General features: G+C 35.9%; 1 protein-coding gene across 1 annotated transcript; it reads right to left on the reverse strand.

Moving 5' to 3' along the window:
* Positions 1-18,574: 18,574 nt before the first annotated feature.
* LOC149535506 (uncharacterized) lies at positions 18,575-19,781 on the reverse strand. Its single transcript, XM_089806371.1, has 4 exons — positions 19,532-19,781; positions 19,113-19,433; positions 18,967-19,024; positions 18,575-18,867 (listed from the first exon to the last, which is right to left on the reverse strand). The coding sequence occupies exons 1-4, from the start codon at positions 19,647-19,649 to the stop codon at positions 18,828-18,830; spliced, it is 537 nt and encodes a 178-aa protein (XP_089662497.1). The 5' UTR covers positions 19,650-19,781; the 3' UTR covers positions 18,575-18,827.
* Positions 19,782-20,036: the final 255 nt, after the last annotated feature.

Raw genomic sequence — 20,036 nt, forward strand, 5'->3', positions numbered from 1 at the left:
CGTATATTGAGTGCAGTGATAAGGGGTTTTTTAAAGTAATATTAAAAAAATAAAAATTATAATATTTAGTAGAAAATAGTTTTTTAACAAAAAGTAATATCACGTTTAACATTATAATATCTATGAATTCGATTCGCTAGTGGTATCTTGTCTTATCTTATCATTTTGTTTTCAATTAGATAAAATTTATTCTTGTACCAAATTTGATTTTGAATAGACATAATTCAAACTTAAATCTTGTCTCTAATTCAAGAATCTCATATTTTTTAAATTACTTTTTCTTTTATAAACAAGATTGCAAAGCAACTGAGTTCGTTATGGTTCTTCACTTCTAAAAATTTAAAAAGCACTTAGAAACTTTTACATTTAAAAATATTAAATCCTAAACTTATTTATTGTTATTTTAAGATACTTTAATATAACTTTGCTTCAAATCTATTTGAATTATTTTTCATATTAAAACTTTAGAGTCATGATGGATAATTTCGATAAATCTGTTCTTATCGCCTTATTTTTGAAACCAATGAAATGTGTGATAAATGCATATGTAAATTGATAATGCTATATAATTTGCATCTAACTTTATAAAATACTAAAATAATAAATTATTAAAAAAATAAACAAAATTTGATTGGTTAAAAAGGTGATGTTTAATCACTGGTTAGATTATGTTCATTGCCTATAGTTCTATAGCCTAAGGCAAGAACTAATAAGACCACTTAATTATGTAAAAATCAACATCTTAACAGAAATAAAAAATATGTTAGTTGGCATTTGTGGTTATTTCAGAGCCACACCAACTTTTAGCATGTGAGAAACAACGATTGAGCGTGACAAAAATTGTATTTGTATTATAAAGCGGAGGAACAGACAGACAATGATGAAGGGACGCGATGTGACTATCGACCTCAATAAACAAAGTTTAAAAGAAGAGGCAAATGACAATAGAAAATTAATGGATGTAAGCTAGCAAAGTCATCTCAATAATAATTTGACCTGTTATCATCCAAGATTATCGAAATACATTCTGTGGACTCCAAGGGCAAGCTTGATAATTTGATTTATGTAGATTTCAAATGCCTTGTGTGGTGCAAGACAAATTTTTAATCTAAAATGAGAAGAAATGCATCAGCTTTACCAACTTTTTCATGGTGCTACATGTCCTCAATCTGATTTGCTCGTTTAAAGCTCAGGTACTAAAACGATTGCTTCTTGTTACATAATATTGCATGCGTAAAACTACTCAGTGTGAGGCAATAATTATAGTGATAGTAGAAGCGTTATATCTATATACTATGCTTGCTAGAATATTTTAAGTTTGTTGTGCAATATTAATCTTCCATTGTAGAGTTAAGTAGCATAGCTTCTTCAAAAGGTGTCAATTTTCATTAGCACAAAACGCCTTGAATTTAAATTGTTCTCAATCGAAGCCATCTTTTCTAATTCCACTCAATCCCAGGAGTTATGGCCACTAGAATAAATGATGCCTACTAGGAGCATGGGCTTATCAGGGATAGACAGAGGTAATTGAGTGAGTTGACTCTGTTTACCAATAACAACAGGGGTAGGAGCATATGAAGTTCCAAAGCCTATAGATCAGAAGCTACCATCTCATGCGGATAAAGACCTAGATGAATTCATTGGATATCTAGGTTCAAGGCATCAGATGCACAAAGCAATGCTCGCACACTAGAAATATGGAGGATTGCCTCTAACTAGAAGCATGGACATGGAGTTCAGAGCCCTGCATGGTAATGCAGAAGGTTAGTCTGTCAATGCTATCTCTAAGTAATGCTTGTCTACTGAGGCTAGGTTTCCAAGGTGATCTAGAAATTAGTGAGCATCACATGGGTATTGCAATTGAGTAGGCAACAGAAAGATAATGTAGGCAGCAAGCAACCTTTCATAAGTAGATGCAATTACTTTTTAGAAATCTAGGGCAACTGCACTTAATTAGATTCTACTTTTTCTTTTTATCAATGTGATTATACATGTTTTCCTAACTTCAAAAAAAGATCTATTTGTTACTATACAGTTATGCACACCATTTCACATATTCTGGTTTTTCTCCTCAAAGTGAACATATTGATAATGCCAATGGGAATGATACAGAGCAGACATATTATAGAATTAAAAAACAAATTTTAGATTGCATATTTGGTAAAGAATGATAGCTTTGCATAAAAAATAAGGGCAACAATGTCAACAAGCAAACATTTGTATGTATAATAAATATAGATTCATATAAAAGGTAGATAAGAAGTACAAGTTTCTATAGCACTGTAGACAAAAGATTTTTGATTATGTATCTCAGTGTTTATATATTTACATTTAGCAAAATGTAAGGATGATTGAAGTTAAGATTTATTTAACTTTAGTTTGATATCTAAGCTACGCTATTGGTAGAGAAGTTTGATTGTGCTAGTAACTCCTATACATTTTTTTCTATTTTGTTTATTACATTCATGTCATTACTCAGAAGACTCCATTTTCATGATATGTTCTTGAGTTCAACTATTCTTTTTTAGCCTAAAAAATTGCCATATAATTAGTGTTAGAAAAAATTGACTAAGATATTAGTGTTAGAAAACTTTGACTAAGATATTCACTATTATTGAAGCGGTTCTATTTTGAAATGCTTGTTTCATTGAATTGTTTGACATACTTTTTCACCTAACTGAGTGGTCTGCATTACACTAACATGGACAATTGCATTTGATTGAGTGAGTGTAAAACAACCTTCAATGGACAACTATTTGAGTGTAATGACAACCTTGGATTTGTTCTACATGTATTCTTCATACTTGAGGCTACAGATTGTTGGGATTAATTTGTCAATCATTGAGTCATCAATGGATTAGTAGATTTGTTTTCTTTTTAGTAATAAGCATTATTTTCAAATGTAACTTGTTGACATAAATGATGTTCTAGTTACACCCAGTACAATTAGTTGTTTCATTGTCAAGAAGTCTATATCCTTCAAATCTTTGTTGACAGTTTGAATAGAAGGTGTTGAATGGAACAAAGAATGGATTTGCAACTTTCAGTACACCATTTACCTATTGTATAGTACACTCTATAAGTAGTAGTTGTAGCAGAATCTATGAGCTTTTTATGTTTGAAAAGTGCACATATATTATCTCTATAGTTTTTTGCATTATTTCATGTAACATCTACAGGGTAATTTTGTCATTGAACTTGTAGATGAATGTTGACTGGCCTGTATGGAGTGTTTTGTTTTTGTCAATTTTGGTAATAATATTCCTGAACAATAATGTTGGCATCTCGTTTTGAGCAAGTTGATCTTTGGCTGCGATGTAATGGTGAAGAACATTGGGATGGATCTCTAGCTACAAAAACAACAATGAAAGAGACATATGTAAGTCTTGAATGAAAAATATTTAGTTTTATGTCCTATTGACTGTACTAATTGTATTTGTATTTATTTTTGTTATTTTGTGTTACCTATGCATAATCTTCCTCTGATTGGCCATCCTTTATTTCTAAGAAACTGACATTCCCTTGTTTCAATGTGCCAACCACTAATGCATCGACAATTCCAATAGGATAATTGCTAGTGTTATTTAGGAGAGTTTGGATTGTGCTGTTTGGAATGAAGTTGTATTGATTGCATATGCTATTGATTTTTTCCACTGTACTTGAATCTTTCAGTACAAGTATATAGTCACAATCACCTCTATCATACTCTGATTTTGGTGCAATGTCAAAATCTTCTATAAAAACACCCATGCCTGGTACTATTCTATCTTCAAATTGTTGTACTAAATATCTATTGATAGCTAATAATATTGTCATTTCTACTTTTTGGTCTATTAGATCCGCATATAGCACTTCACAAGTTTTTTCACCTTGTCAAGAGTGGCTTTGTACACAACCAAAACATCTCCTTCAAATGTGTTTCCCAACTTGCTTGAATTGAGCTCTTCAATGGAGATGTGAGCACTAGTATTAACTCTTGTCCTGAAAAGGTTGTTGTATTAGTGTATTATGCATGCAAAAATGGAAAAAGAAATGATATATGTAATGAGGTATAAAGAATACCTTTTTGTAGATTGTTATTGTCTTTTTTGTGTAGACTTTCCTATTCTTTTATTTGCATCCATTGTTCCTGTAATTTTTGAAGAGGTTGATTATCACACTTTTTTAAGAAGTCAACTTTTTGGTGCAATATTAGTTTTGTTTCCTTTCTTTCAAGTATAATCTTGTAAGGAAGAGAAGGGGGAATCTTTTTTTTGGTGTTTTCTAATCAGGTGAAGTAGGTGCCATTTTTGAAGTAACTAGCCTAGTGTGTTAAATGCAATTGCAATACTATTGGGAAATGGTCTAACCAATATGCCTCTGTTCTATGGATGGAGCATATATTGAATGTTATAGTTGACCAAATGTGATTGATGAGTGGTCTGTTCATGACATGTGTGTGGTTCAGAAGGAAGTTTAGGTGAAGATGTTGCAGATGTGCTATTAAGGCTTTTGGGCTTTTGCTAGTAGATGCCATGTCAATGTTGAAATCTCCAACAATGTAAGTATTAATATTTCGATCTATTACATTTGTGATATTGTCCAATGCTTTCTTAATATTTATTATTGGAGAATTTGGCCTTGCATATATGTTTGAAATGTTCAATATATTGTTTAACTTTGAAATGGTCAATGTTATTGCTTCTACATATTGTGATGTGTAATTTTTTTTTCTTGTTGTTGTGATTAGATTTTGTATCATTGTCATGACGTTGTGTAATGCATTGTTGCAATGAGCATTGAACAATCCATATAAACTATAATTTTGGGGCAAGGAAATGTGTACTTCTTGTAAGCACAATACATTAGATGACATAGTTTCAAAGTCATCTAGTAAATCAAGTCCATGGGCATATAAACTCCATGTATTTAATGTGCATCTACATCTCAATATATATTGTGTTACCATACAATAAAAAGATTTCACTCTCATGAGTGATCAATATCCTTGGTTTTATTATGATTCTCTTTGTTGATTTTCTCCCTCTGAAACAATAGATCTCTATCTCTCTTGTTTATATTCTTCTTCTCTAACTTTTGTATATCTCCCTCATTCCCTTTTTATCTATCTAAGTATCTCTCCCTCTTTGAAAACAATGCAAAAGACACTTAGTTTTTGTAGCTTCAATCTCTTCACACATATGAATTATGTAGATTTTTCATGTTTTCATTTGTCGATGACTAATCTATTACTTAACTATATTCCTTAGGCATTTCCCAAAGTAGAACAGTGTTGCATAAGTGTGTAATATATTTTGATTACCACATTTGATGCAATGCACCTTGTCTCCTTAAGCATCTTTGTTTAGGGGTGTATATGAGAAATATGTTAGCAAGTAATACTAATCTATTAAGAAAACAAAGCATTAACTAGCATAAAAGACATAACATATATGAGAGACAAAGTGAAACCCTCAAATGAGAATATGAGCCATGGAATGGCTCTCCCAATGAGGATAGTCACTTGATTTAGGGATGAGTCTATTTGATAGGATTTGGGATGTATGCTCAAGCTTCAAACTAGCTTCAATGGAGATTTTTGGGATTTTTGGTGTGGATGCATGCAAAAGTATCGATTTTGGCTTCAAAATGGCATTATAACTTTACTTGATGGATTGTGATTGAAATGGCTTGGGAGGGGATTCAATTTATAGGCTAAGGGCTTGAGAGATGGAGGGCTAAGATGAAAGGAAAGATGAAAGCTTAAGGAGGGCTAGGATGCACTTAAAAGGGAGCACATGGATTGTGCTTGTTTAGCACCAATCAGGGAGTGACACATGTCACAAGGTGAGTGGATGGAGGAAAGGGGAAGGATGAGTCAACAAAGGAGGCTCAAAGGATAATATCTTCATAAAGACCCTTCATTATGGCTTTTAAGAGCTTGTAAGAGTCTTTATGGCTTTTGTAAGAGCATTCATTGTTGGGTGGTTGGGATATTTTGGAGGGAGTTGAGATTGTTGACTTTCCTTGGCTTAAGAAATTCTTAAGCTTGCTTAGGGAATGTGACAACATTAGGGGGTGGATTAGGCTTGGGTTTAGGATTAGATTAGGGATGTTAGAGATTTGCAAGTGGATGGCATTCATGAGGGTGGGTGAGTTAGTGGCTAAGCTTGGTTAGTATGGGTGGATGGGGTGGATTAGGCTAAAAAGGGGATTTAGGATAGGTTAGGGGTTATTAGATTTGAGGGTTTTATTTATCAAATAGGTTTATTTAATAAATGGGGATTTTAGATTTAGATAGAAGAATAGGATTTAATTGATAAATAATAGGTTATTTGATTTATCAATTAGGACTATAGATGATTAATTAAATTAATCAGCTAGGGGATGGCAAAGGATTAATTAAATAAGAAAATAATTAATGATGCCTTTAGAGATAACTAAATAGGATTACCAAAGCAATGTAATCAAATTTAGGTGTCTACAAGGGGAACCACCCCTAATTTACCTCTAAGATATTCATGAACATCTTTAGGTGAGTCTTTTGTGAATATGTCAACAATCTATTTGTTGGTGTGCACATATTCTAGCTTCACTTCTTTGTCTTGAACTAACTCCCTGAAATAGTGATACTTGATAGCAATGTGCTTTGTCTTAGTGTGCATCATTGGATTCTTTGAAATGTTGATAGGCTCACTTATGCTATCAAAATAGATAACTACTTGATCTGTAATTTATTCCTTCATACCTTTCAATAATTTCTTTATCCACATGATATTTGAACTGTTCCTTAGAGCTGCCACACACTCGGCTTCAACTATTGATTGAGAAATACAATTTGGCTTCTTTCTTGTCCATGAATACAATCTCTTTCCTAGAAAGAATGTACCTCCACTAGTGTTTTTCCTGTTATCAATATTTCCTGCCCAATCTAAGTCAGTGAATACCTTCAATTCAAATCTATCACTTTTCTTTTAATACAATCCGTAGTCTTCTGTACCTTTCAAATATCTCATTATCCTTTTCGTTGTCATCATTTGAATCTCTTTAGGATTTGCTAAAAATCTAGCAACTATCCAATTGCTAAATCAATATTTGGTTTGTTGTGAACAAAATATTATAATTTTCTAATCATGGATCTGTATAATGTCTGGTTCACATTAGCTGATTTTTCATTTGTAGATAGCTTATATCCTATAGACATAGGTGTGCTCTCTAGCCTTGAATCTTCCATACCAAAAGTCTTTAGTATCTCCTTGATGTATTTGGATTGAGTAATAAGAATATCAAACCTAATTTGACACACTTCAAATCCAACAAAGAATTTGATTTCACTAAACATAGACATTTCAAATTCCTTCTTCATTTCATTAGCAAATGATTTGCATAATACTTCTCTCCCTCAACATATAATATCATCAACAAATATTTTAGATAGAAGTACTTCATTATTCTGTATTCGCTTCTGGGTTTGATTGTGTATGTTTTTTTAACATCAACGTTTTGGAACATACTCTATGATCCATCATCAGGATGATAAAGAGAGCTAAGAAACATAATGATATGTTGCAGACCAAGCTAAGCAATAAGAGGAGAGGGAGGGGTAGGGAGGAGTCACGCGCAAATCAAGAACAACTACCAACTAAAGAAAGAAATAAAACTAGAATAATAAGTTTATTACTACAACTAAAGAAATAAAATGACACTAATTAAAAATCTAATAAGAAAAGATAGTGAAAACTAGCAATAAGACACCTAAGGAAAATGAAACAATAAATTAAAAATTAAAAAATAAAAATAATAAATAATAAATAATAAATAAAAATAATAAATAATAAATAATAAATAAATAAATATATATATATATATATATATATATATATACACCAAAAAAGATATAAACCAATGCCTACAAAAGAAGCAATTGGGAAAAAGAATTAAAAAGATAAAAAATTATTAAAAATTAAAAGTTAAAGATGAAAGAAAATAAGGGGAAAATAATAATAATAAAAATAATAATAATAAATAAATAAATAATAAATAAAAATAGAAAGAGAGAAATAGAAAACAACTAAATAATAATTTAAAAAAGGAGGAACAATAGGAGAAAGAATGACAAGCAAAACCAACAAAGCAAGAGAGAGAAAAACGAGAACTAACAAAAATAAAATTTCAAAATATAAAATAAAAGAACAAAATGAACAAGACGATTAAAAAATTAATAATAAATATAAAACCTAGCCTATAAATCAACAAAACCACCCAAGGGAAAGGAAGGGGGGGGGGGGGGGGGGGGGGGGGAGAATGCGGTCAAGGAAGGAAAGGTGGGGGGTAGAGAGAGAAAGAGATTGGAGGCAGGAGGGAAAGGGAGGAAGGGGGGGACAAGGGGGCAAGAAAGATGCAAGAGATACAGAGATGGGAGAAGAAAGAGATCGGAGAAAGAAGGGGGAATCAACTGGGGGATCGATGGGGTCTATTAATGGAAGATAATAGTGGGAGCCACGCTAGGCTAAGGGGCCAACCATCATCTCGATTGAGGTTGGAAGGGTGGTTGAAAATTTCAATCGCTTCCTTCATCTTCCTCTTAAAATAGCTATCTTCTTTCGCGAGGATCTGAGTGTTCTAGAAACAAATGTGATGTTTGGTAGAGGATGAATGCTCGGCTAGGGCCGATTTATACACCCTATCATGCTTGATGTCAGCACTATGCTCCCTGATTCTTGTGGAGAATGATCTACCCGTTTCTCCAATGTACGGAATCCCACAAGAACAAGAAACTTTGTAGACACCTGAATCAGTGAGAGCATTTCTAGAGTCTTTGAGAGGGGGCAAGTGATTCCTGATAGTTGAAAGGGGTTTGAAGGCACAACGAACTCCTTTTTTGAGAAGGAATTTTTGAAATTTTGTGCGAGATGCCTTCAATGAAAGGAAGGATGACAAAGGGGGTAATGTTGTGCTGGGAAGGGGGGGTTCTTGGGGTGGAGTGAAGCAACTTGGCTTGCTTGAAAGCTTTAGAAATATTTTGGTTGGTGTATCCATTGAGCCTGAAGACTTTACGAAGGTAGGAAAGCTCTTCGTCAATGTTGTCCTTGTCACAAATGTGAAGGGCCCTGAGGGCCAGGGCTTTGAGCACTCCAACTTTTTGGCGAGGGTGGTGATGGGAAGAAGAATGGAGATACAAGTCAGTGTGGGTGGCTTTATGAAATACTTGACGACTTAGCGAGCCATTTGATTTCCTTGAGAGTAAAACATCGAGAAATGGCAGACATCCATTCCTCTCAAGCTCCATGGTGAAGGAAATACAGGGTGACACCTTGTTAAGGTGTGCATGAAATTCTTCTAATTTTTGGAGACCATGAGGCCAAAAAATGTTGGTGTCGTCAACATAGCGTTTCCACCACTTAGGCTTGAAGGGGAAGGAGTGTAAAGCCATATCTTCGAAGTACTCCATGTAAAGATTGGCAATGATAGGAGAAAGCGGGAAGCCCATAGCTACACCATCGACTTGTTCATAAATAATATCTTGGAAGGCGAAAAAGGTGGATCTTAAACATAACTCCACTAATGTGGCCACCTTTTCATTGACCTTGCGTTTGACAACTTCGATGGAGTCCGAAATGGGGACCTTGGTGAAAAGGGAGACCACATCAAAACTGACCAAAATGTCGTTATTTTCTAGTTTGGCATTTTGTACTTCATTATTCTTACCATTCTTCAAATATAGATTATTGTTATCATTTATCCTTTCAAAACCAATTTTTACCAAATAGTTATGCAATCTTTCATACCATGCTCTTGGGGCTTGTTTCAATCCATAAAGGGCTTTGTTTAGTTTATATACCATGGTCTTCTTGTCTGGATCTAAAAATCCTTCAGGTTGTTTCAATGTACACTTCTTCCTTAAGTATACCATTTAAAAATACAGTTTTGACATCTACTTGATATACCTTGAAATTATTGTAGACTAAGTATGCAATTAGAATTCTGACTCCTTCAAGTCTTGCCACAAGAGAAAAAGTTTCTCCATAATCAACTCCCTCTTGAGCATTTTCTTTGCATACCATTTATTGCTTTATTTCTTACTTCACCATTTTCATTGAGTTTGTTTCTAAAAACCCACTTTGTTCAAATAACATTTTTGTCTTTAGTTCTTGGCACTAAAGTCTAAGTATTGCTTATCTTAATCTAGTCATTTCCTTGTTTATTGCCTGAATCCAATCTTCATTGTCTAAAGCATCTTTTACTAATTTGGCCTCAAATTCAAAAAGTAAGCACATGTCATCTTTGAGTCTTTTCCTTGTCATAAAACTTGATACAACGTCACCAATGATTTATTCAGGTTTGTGATGTCTTATCTTCTCACATATTTTGCTAACACATGTAGTGAGTCATGTTAGGAGCCAACCTTGTTAAAGATTTACAATACACACTGTTAAATGTGACTTAGTTAGAGGATTTAATCACCCTATTAGAAGTGTCCTTGTCAAAGGACTTTCGTCATTCCATTTAGAATATCACCTTGTTAAAGGATTTATGTGATGTCCCTAGAGTGGGCCCCTAACAAAAGGTGACGTAGGTCTGTGCGTGTGGTTTTTCGCTACCACTTGTCTGGGGTCCTCGCCAGCGAGGCTGTCCTGGGGTTACCCCCTTAACGCGGGGAGGTGTTGTTTACTAATAGTCTAGGCTTTTGGTACAACGATTACTAACAGGGTATCAGAGCCGGAGGTCTCGAGGTCGAGACCCGCGGAGCGTGGTGGGCTGGGATGTCCCCAGAGTGGGCCCCTAATGAAAGGTGATGTAGGTTTGTTCGTGCATTTTTTCACTAACACGTGTCCAGGGTCCTCGCTAGCAAGGTTGTCCTGGGGTTGCCCCCTTAACGTGGGGAGGTGTCGTTTACTAACATTCCGGGCTTTTGGTGCAACGGTAAATGCCTGTAATGTCCCCGTTTTGGAGGAATTAATTATTTATAAAGTTATCGATAAAAAATATATATTACAAGGTAATTTTATATTTAATTATGTGTTATATCTTATAAAGTCATTAAATAAAATAATGTTCTAGAGGTTGCTAGAAGGAGCAGAGAAATAATAATAAAAAGAGGTCGACCTATCAGAGAAAAAAGAATAAATAGGTATTGAGGGCTCATTGCCTATCATCGAGATTTATTATTGATTTTTGCTTATGTGCATTGTGGAGCCTAGGGTTTCTACAAGTAGTCACAATTGGCCATTGAGAATGAAAACTCTCAATTGGTATGCAATTTTGAGGGTGTGAAAGATCACCTGAATTATTGCAGCTGTGGGAAGGATATTTTAGTCCTTTCACTTGTGCTTAATTACTAGTTTGGAGTTTTAAGTGGAGTTTCACTTTCACCATATCATCTTCAGTAGTCAGTCTCCAATATCTGATCAATCCAGGTTCTTCATTTCAATTTGTAGTTGTAATGAGTTCTCAATTGTACACAGCCAGTTAGGGTTGTCTGTAATGTGCCATGTCATAATGTTTCAGTGCTGAAAATTGCCATATCATTTGTAAAAATATTTGATTTTCATTGAATGAATACATTGGCACTATTATTTCCTTATTTCGGCAATATACTTCAGCAGTGTATTAAATTTGGGGTTTTGTTTAGTGGCCTATTGGAAAGGGTCATTACAGTGGTATCAGAGCAGGTTTCTTGCCAGCCTGATAGGGTTTATCTAGCCAATTTTCCCAAGGAACCAGCATAACTAAGAATATGGCTGAGAGACATTCTCAAAGCCCATCCAGAAGTGTAAGAGATGATGAGACTTTACAGCACCATAAGAGACTTCTATAGTCAATAGAGGCAAGTACACAAGCAATGATGGTTGTGATGCAACATTTGATTGGGGAAAATAGGAGAAATAATCATAATAATGATCAGGATGACAGAAGCACAACAGGATCACAACATAGGACACGGTCTGGAACAACTAATAGACCCACACGTCCTACATTTAGAGAAGAAATTCTAGCACACACACCTGATGCTATGGTAACAGATATTGTAGATGAACTCCGACAAGCAAGGAATGAGTGGGATTCATTACTAGAATATGTACAGGATGGATGGACATTTGACAGGTACCTAAACTACAGAGCTACTAGGCAGAAGCAGGTAGATAAACATAGTGAGTTGCAACAGGTCACCAACAAGTTGGTATTACCCACATTTGATGGCAGTGGAAAAATGACTGCTCATGCTTGGATTCATAAGGTGGATACTTTCCTATCTCTAAAGACTATGATAGAATTTGAAGCACTCAAGTATGCCACTTTACACTTAGATGGGGTAGCACATAATTGGTGGACACATGGCATCATCACATTGCAACACAATCAGGCAACCACTTATCAAGAGTTTGTGGATAGATCAATAGAAAGGTTTGATAAAAAAAATCCTGAAGTTTATTTCTAGGAGTTAGCCCAGTTGAGACAGTCAAGAGGCTTAGAACAATTTATCAATGACTTCTAGAAGCTTGTAGTGATGGTGCCTGACATTTCAAAAAGGAGGCTAGTCATTTTATTCACAGAGGGATTAACTGAACCACTCAAGGGGTGGGTAAAGGCCTTTGATCCTCCTACATTATAGGAAGCCATGAAGAAAGCCCGTAGTATAGAATTGGCAGCTCCAGCAAACCAGTTTAGTTCAAAAGGTTCTTCATCATTTAGAGATAACAAAGGGGAATTTAGCAAGGGTAAAGAGAAGGTTAGTGACTCAAAAGGCAAGCTAGCTACACCTTGGGATAAGGAAACGCTAAATGACCTACGTAGGAAGAAGCTATGCTTCTTTTGCAAAGGTTCCTATGAGTTTGGTCATGATTGTCCTATGAGGCCTAAGGGGAAGGCTAACCTGGTGATGTGGGCTTATTACGAAGGTTTAGATTCAAACATCTCAGAGCACCATGATGAGGCAGAGGGTGAACAAGAGGTAGATAGTGATAAGAAAAAAGAGGCTCCGGAGATACATTTATAGGAGGCATGTTTGTCTAGTATTCAAAGAGAGGGATCTTTCAGATTTCGGGGAGTCTTGGCAGGACAGAAGGTTATTACTCTGTTGGATACCGGTGCCATGCATAATTTCATTGATGCACGATTTGTGGAGAGGCATGGACTCATTACTAAGGAGTTTGAGGGACTGAGAGTTAAGGTAGTCGATGGATATACTCTTCATTGTGATAGGATGGTGCGAGATCTACCTTTTCTCCTTAACAACTATGAGTTTAAGGCGGACTATCATGTGGTCAACATGGGTGACATGGACATAGTACTTGGGATGCAATGGCTACATTCTTTGAAGGAGGTTACCCTGATATTGGAGGATATGGAGATATGATTCATGGTGGATGGCAGGACTCATGTGTTGAAGGCTATCCATAATGGTGATGTCAGGACTATCTCATTTAGGCGGTTGGAGAGATTAGCCAAGCATAATAAAATAGAGTGGGCGGCAATATGCACCTTGATGCCTACCTAGGGGGAGAAACATAAGACTGAATATCATCCAGATATTCAAAAATTGAGAATCAAGTATGAGAAGGTATTCAATGAGATTCCACCAGGTAGACCACCACACAGAGGTATTGAGCACATTATTGAGCTAGAGGAAGGTGCTAAGCCTGTCATGATCACACCATACCAGCACCCAAAACGACTCAAAGATGAGATCGAGAGGACCATCAAGGAGTTGCTAGCAATGGGACACATCAAACTAAGTAAGTCACCTTTTGCATCTTCTGTTGTTTTGGTAAAAAAGAAGGATGGAACTCTACAAATGTGTATTGATTACAAGGTGTTGAATAAGAGAACTATAAAGAACAAGTATCCCATCCCACACATCGATGAGCTAATAGATGAATTGCATGGGGCTTGTTCTTTCAAAAAAAAAATGATTTGAGATCAGGCTATCACCAGATCAGAGTTCGAGAGCAGGGTATTGAAAACACTGCTTTTAGATGTCATTATGGGCATTTTGAGTTTGTAGTCATGCCTTTTGGTTTGACTAATGCACCTGCCACTTTTCAGTCCACTATGAACGAGGTCTTCCACCATCAGTTGAGAAAATTTGTGCTAGTGTTCTTTGATGATATTTTGATCTATAGCAGGACATGGCAAGAACATTTAGAGCACTTGGAGACAGTATTGAACATTTTACAGAGCGAGCCCTTGTATGCCAAGGAGTCCAAATGTGATTTGGGGATGACAAAATTGTTGTATCTTGGACACATCATTAGTGTAGAAGAAGTGCAAATGGATCCTGAAAAGATTCGTGCTATTGTTGATTGGCGACCACCAGAGAACCTTACACAGTTAAGAGGGTTCCTTGGTCTATGTGGATTCTATCGCAGGTTTGTTAGTGGCTACTCACGACATGCAGCGCCCATGACAGATTTGCTGAAGAAAGGGGCATTTGTGTGGACTCGGGAGACACAGGAGTGTTTTATGCGGTTCAAGGAAATAATGACCACATGCCTAGTATTAGCATTGCCTAATTTCACGAAGCCATTTGAACTTCAATGTGATGCTTCTAGAGAGGGAGTTGGTGATGTACTCATGCAGGACAAGCATCCTATAGCTTATGAGAGTAGGAAACTTAGCGGGCCTGAGAGATCATTCAGCATATATGATAAGGAGATGTTGGCCATCATGCATGCCTTGGCCAAATTCATACAGTATCTTGTGGGTAGCAAATTTTGTATTAAAACTGATCATAATAGTTTGAGGCACTTTTTCGAACAGCGGGACCTGAATGATCGTCAGAAGAAGTGGGTGAGTAAGTTACATGCATATGATTTTGATATCACATATGTTAAAGGGACACATAATATTGTTACAGATGCTTTATCCCGTAGGCCACACCTCACTTCTATGATTCAGATATCAGAGGATTGGTGAAACTTGATTGTAGCAGAATATGCCAAAGACACGTGGGCCTCTGCTATAGTGGAGGGAGCAACAATTGACACTAGATACATTCTCATAGATGATTTGATCATTTATAAGAATAGGATTTACTTAGTCCTAGGATTGAAAGTGAAGCAGTTGATTTTGAGAGCATTTCATAATTCACCTACACTAGGCCATCCCGGGTATTTCAAGACTTATAGGTTAGTACAGGAACGATTCACTTGGAAGGGACTTAAGGCTGATGTTTTACAGTATGTGCGAGAGTGTCATGTTTGCCAACAGAACAAACAAGAGCACACTTATCCAGCAGGGCTCCTACAACCACTTCCTATTCCTGACAGGAAGTGGGAGTGCATCTCTATGGATTTTATTACGGGCTTGCCTAGGGCCGAGGGGCACGATTGTATCTATGTGGTGGTGGATAGACTGACAAAATATGCTCACTTCTTCCCTATCGCTACTACATACTCAACAACTCAGGTGGCAGAGGTCTTCTTCAGGGAGATTTTTAGATTACACGGTTTGCCTAGGAGCATTGTGAGTGACAGGGACAACCGCTTCATGAGTCACTTTTGGTAGGAGGTATTTCGGTTGTGTGGTACTGAGCTTACACCAATCACTAGTTATCACTCACAGACTAATGGTCAAACAGAGATCGTAAACAAATGGGTGGAAGGGTATTTGAGGAATTATGTGGCAGATCAACAACGAGCTTGGGCCTGATGGACATATCTCTATGAGTATTGTTATAATACTACATACCATGTGACTATACAGATGACACCCTTCATGGCACTTTACAGCTATGAGGCACCTAGTTTCTTAGATTTGTTGTTGGGAGACAATCGGGTACCCCGTGCAGGTGAACTATTATAGGAAAGTAAGGATATAGTTGCTACTCTCAGAGACAACATTGCTAGAGCTCAAAACTAGCAAAAGCAGTATGCAAACAAGAAAAGGACTGAGTGTAGCTTTGAGGTAAATGATATGGTTTACCTCATATTGCAACCATATAAGCAGTCCACTCTCAAAAAGAGTGGTGTAGAGAAACTCAAGCCACGCTATTATGGACCATTTAGGATCATCAAGCGAGTTGGCGAGGTGGCTTATGAGTTGGAGTTTCCTGCAGATAGTAGAGTGCACAATGTGTTTCATGTATCACGCCTCAAAAAAGTCTTTGGTCAGAATGTGATGCCTTCTATAGTATTACCTCCTTTGGATAATGAAGGAAAATTGATCTTAGTGCCAGAATCCATTATGGATAGTAGAGAGAAGTAGCTTCACAGGAGAGTAATCAGGGAGTATCTGGTTAAGTGGAAAGATTTACTTGTTGAAGATGTTATTTGGGAGGGAGAAGTGATTTTGTAGCATCCAACATTAAGATTTCTTGAGGCCAAGCAATTTTAGGGGGGGCAGACCTGTAATGTCCCCGTTTTGGAGGAATTAATTATTTATAAAGTTATCGATAAAAAAAATATTACAAGGTAACTTTATATTTAATCAAGTGTTATATCTTATAAAGTCATTAAATAAAATAATGTTCTAGAGATTGCTGGAAGGAGCAGAGAAATAATAAAAAAAAGAGGCCGACCTATCGAGGAAAAAAGAATAAATAGGCATTGAGGGCTCATTGCCTATCATCGAGATTTATTATTGATTTTTGCTTATGTGCGTTGTGGAGCCTAGGTTTTCTGCAAGTAGTCACAATTGGCCATTGAGAATGAAAATTCTCAATTGGTACACAATTTTGAGGGTGTGAAAGATCACCTGAATTATTGTAGCTATGGGAAGGATATTTCAGTCCTTTCACTTATGCTTAATTACTGGTTTGGAGTTTCAAGTGGAGTTGCACTTTCACCATATCATCTTCAGCAGTCAGTCTCTAGCATCTGATCAATCCAGGTTCTTCATTTTAGTTTGTAGTTGTAATAAGTTCTCAATTGTACACAGCCAGTTAGGGTTGTCTGTAATGTGCCATGTCATAATGTTTTAGTGCTGAAAATTGCCATATCACTTGTAAAAACATTTGGTTTTCATTGAATGAATACATTGGCACTATTATTTCCTTATTTCAGCAATATACTTTAGCAATGTATTAAATTTAGGGTTTTGTTTAGTGGCCTATTGGAAAGGGTCATTACAATTTACACAGACTGTTAAGTCTTCCAAATGACTATTAGGTCAACCTCTGTTAAAAGAATTTCAATACAAACTATTTACAATGATTAGAAAGAAAACAATAAGTTTTGATCTATATGATTACAACTCACTTTGCAAGTTTAGACCATTGTTTGGTTCATGTGTTGAGTCACTGATAAACTCTCCATTGTCATCTCTGATCTTGATTAGCTTGGCAACCCTTCAACCAATCAATATTCCCCTTTAACAACACTTAAGCCTTCTACTCAATTTCACTTATCAATATCAACAAGATTTGCATAAGCAATCTCCTTTAGCTTCACATTCACTCATGCACTTGTGCATCTTTGATCAACCTTCTTCTATACTTGTCTCACACATTAGTACACACACTAACACTCACACTCGCATGCTTTCCATTAGACTCTATACTTCTTTATATAGGCAATTCTTGCTTTACAACTTTCTACGATCACTGTAGATCGTAGGGTTTATGATCAGGTTCAACACAATTCATTGTATCTGCCCATCTTCTTGATCTTCCTCTAGAATCCATCTATTAGGTTTTTACCTAATCCTCACCTTGAATATAATGATCCAACTCATCAATCCTATGTTCAACATGGTTTACATCTCCAAAGAAATCAACTGAGTCGGCTGGGAATCACGATTTCATTAAATTCATTCTCAACACTTTTACTCGGAAATCACTAAATTCTGACACTTGGTCATCACTTAACACTCAGTTGGTGTAAGAACTTCTAGCTCGACATCAACTAACTTCCTCAGTTGATACTAATGCTCGATAAACACTATATTTGTTCAACACTTACTATGGCTCAATTGACACTAGCATCACTCGACATTCTTTTGCCTTTTAGTCTATTGCTCGGCTTGACTTAACTTTCTTGATATAAACAATCACTTTGCTTATCAAAGTCTATCTAATCAAATGTCCATTGCAACATCTTTTCATTACTCAACCTTTGCTCTAGGTGCTATTGTTATGAGCAATTTCTCAAATCCTCTTCATCAATCAAATAGATATGACATTTAGATTAGGTAGCAATATGTCTTACTAATGTATTTGACATCAATGACAATACAACAATTGTACAAATTGTAAGTTTCCAACATTTTATACTTAATCTAGATACTAGGAAGAAATCATTGGCAACGGGAAGAGAGTTTGTTGCCATTTCACTATCTTACGATTACAATTTCAATATAATAATGAAGTTATTATCCGTAAGAACCAATCAAAACTTAAACAAATAATTATTTTAAATTATTTTAAATATTTAAAAATAATAAACTATATTATATACTTAAGAAATTCAATAAATTCTAAAATCTTATTGATTAAAGAAATTGCATTTTAGCACCTACCGGATACATAAATATTCTTGCCCAAGCCGAGAACTAATAAATCAAAATATTTATACATCAAAATATTTCTCAATATATTTCTGGCCCTTCAAAGATAACTCTGCATTTAAATTCTTGAATAGAGGAATGAAAAAACACGTTATTGAGAGGAATATAATTCTGATTAAATATCCGCAAAAGAATTGTATTAGACACAGCATATTCACAAATGTCGGCCGCCTCATTTAAAACATATTTTGATTCCAACATGCACTAGCGAGGTTTGGCAAATTGATTGCGGGTGAAAATTGGTCAAAAAAACGTGGGAACATGTGGCACTCAGCTAGCTTCCTGGAAGAACAACTCATCCTCTCTTTGCTTTCACATCTGCAAATTAGACATTTTTATTTTCCTTATTTCGACGACGTCATGTAAGGGGCGACCCTGCTAAATCTGCACACACAACACAACACAAATCGGTCAAAATTCACCATTGAAATTCTCTGTTTTTTTATAATTTGCATCATAAATCAACCAAGAAATTCGACATACCTGTCTTTCCGTTTCTGCAGAAATCGTTGAAGGGACAATCTTTTAGCCATCGGCAGATCTGCATAACAAAATCAATACGGCGTTAATGCACTGTAAAATTGTTTTTCCCCCTTGTCAAATATCACAAATTTGGGCGGAAAACTTACTGAAATTTGATCTTTCAACATCGTGGCTTTGCTTTTCCCCTTCCGTGGATTCTCTTGAATTTGAAGTAATTTGCCTTGGATTGCCTGTCACGGCTTCACAAATTTCAGATTGAGAATCCAACAAAGCCGATTGGCCCTTTTCTTGTTCACCATTGGCTTGAAACCCTAGCGCATGCTGCGGAAACAGATCGAGGGTCTTAATTCCTTCACAAACCCTAATCTGATCTTCTCTGTGAAAATCTTCTGAATCGCTGAAACATCCGTGAGAGAGGAGTTGTTGCAGCATATGAGGCCTAATCTTTCCCAGGCATGACTGTGTCGCTGCATACATTTAAAGCCCAAACAACATCAAGATCAAACGAACGAATTTTTTATCAATCATGTAAGAAAAAATGTGTAGAATGAAGAAGAAAGCCTACATTGACTGCGCAGAGATTGATGGGGGCAATCCACGGCGGATTTTAATTGGGGGATTTCATTCTGATGATCAATTCCAATTCCCAAGAAATCGATGGTGAGCAGCTGAGGTTGAGACATTTCTTAAACCAAAATAAAACAGAGAGCAAACTTGATGAGATTGAGTTAGATGGTCTCTGAAATGAATTGAGGAGTGGTATTTAAATGAGAAGAAAAACAAAGGGTGCAGTTTGGCAAAAGAAAAACATGGGGCTAAACAATCGCAGTTTGCAAAGGAAAAAACAAAAGAAAACGTGCGTAGAAGATATTTGTTTGGGTACCTCATCTGTCTTACTGTTGCAGACTTGCAGCAATGTTTGTCGCCGACTTATCATCAGACAACGTGGAGAATTAGCAAAATTTTCTCCAAAGCATCGAAGAAGAAAGTGACCTCTCTGGCTAAAATCACGTTTTCTATGAAACTATGTAGGACATAAGATATTGAATGCAGTGATGAGGGGTTTTTTT

This window comes from Cupressus sempervirens, chromosome 10 (assembly GCF_028749045.1).
Source record: "Cupressus sempervirens isolate cs-2001-9-10 chromosome 10, ASM2874904v1, whole genome shotgun sequence".
In the NCBI taxonomy this organism is placed as follows: domain Eukaryota; kingdom Viridiplantae; phylum Streptophyta; class Pinopsida; order Cupressales; family Cupressaceae; genus Cupressus; species Cupressus sempervirens.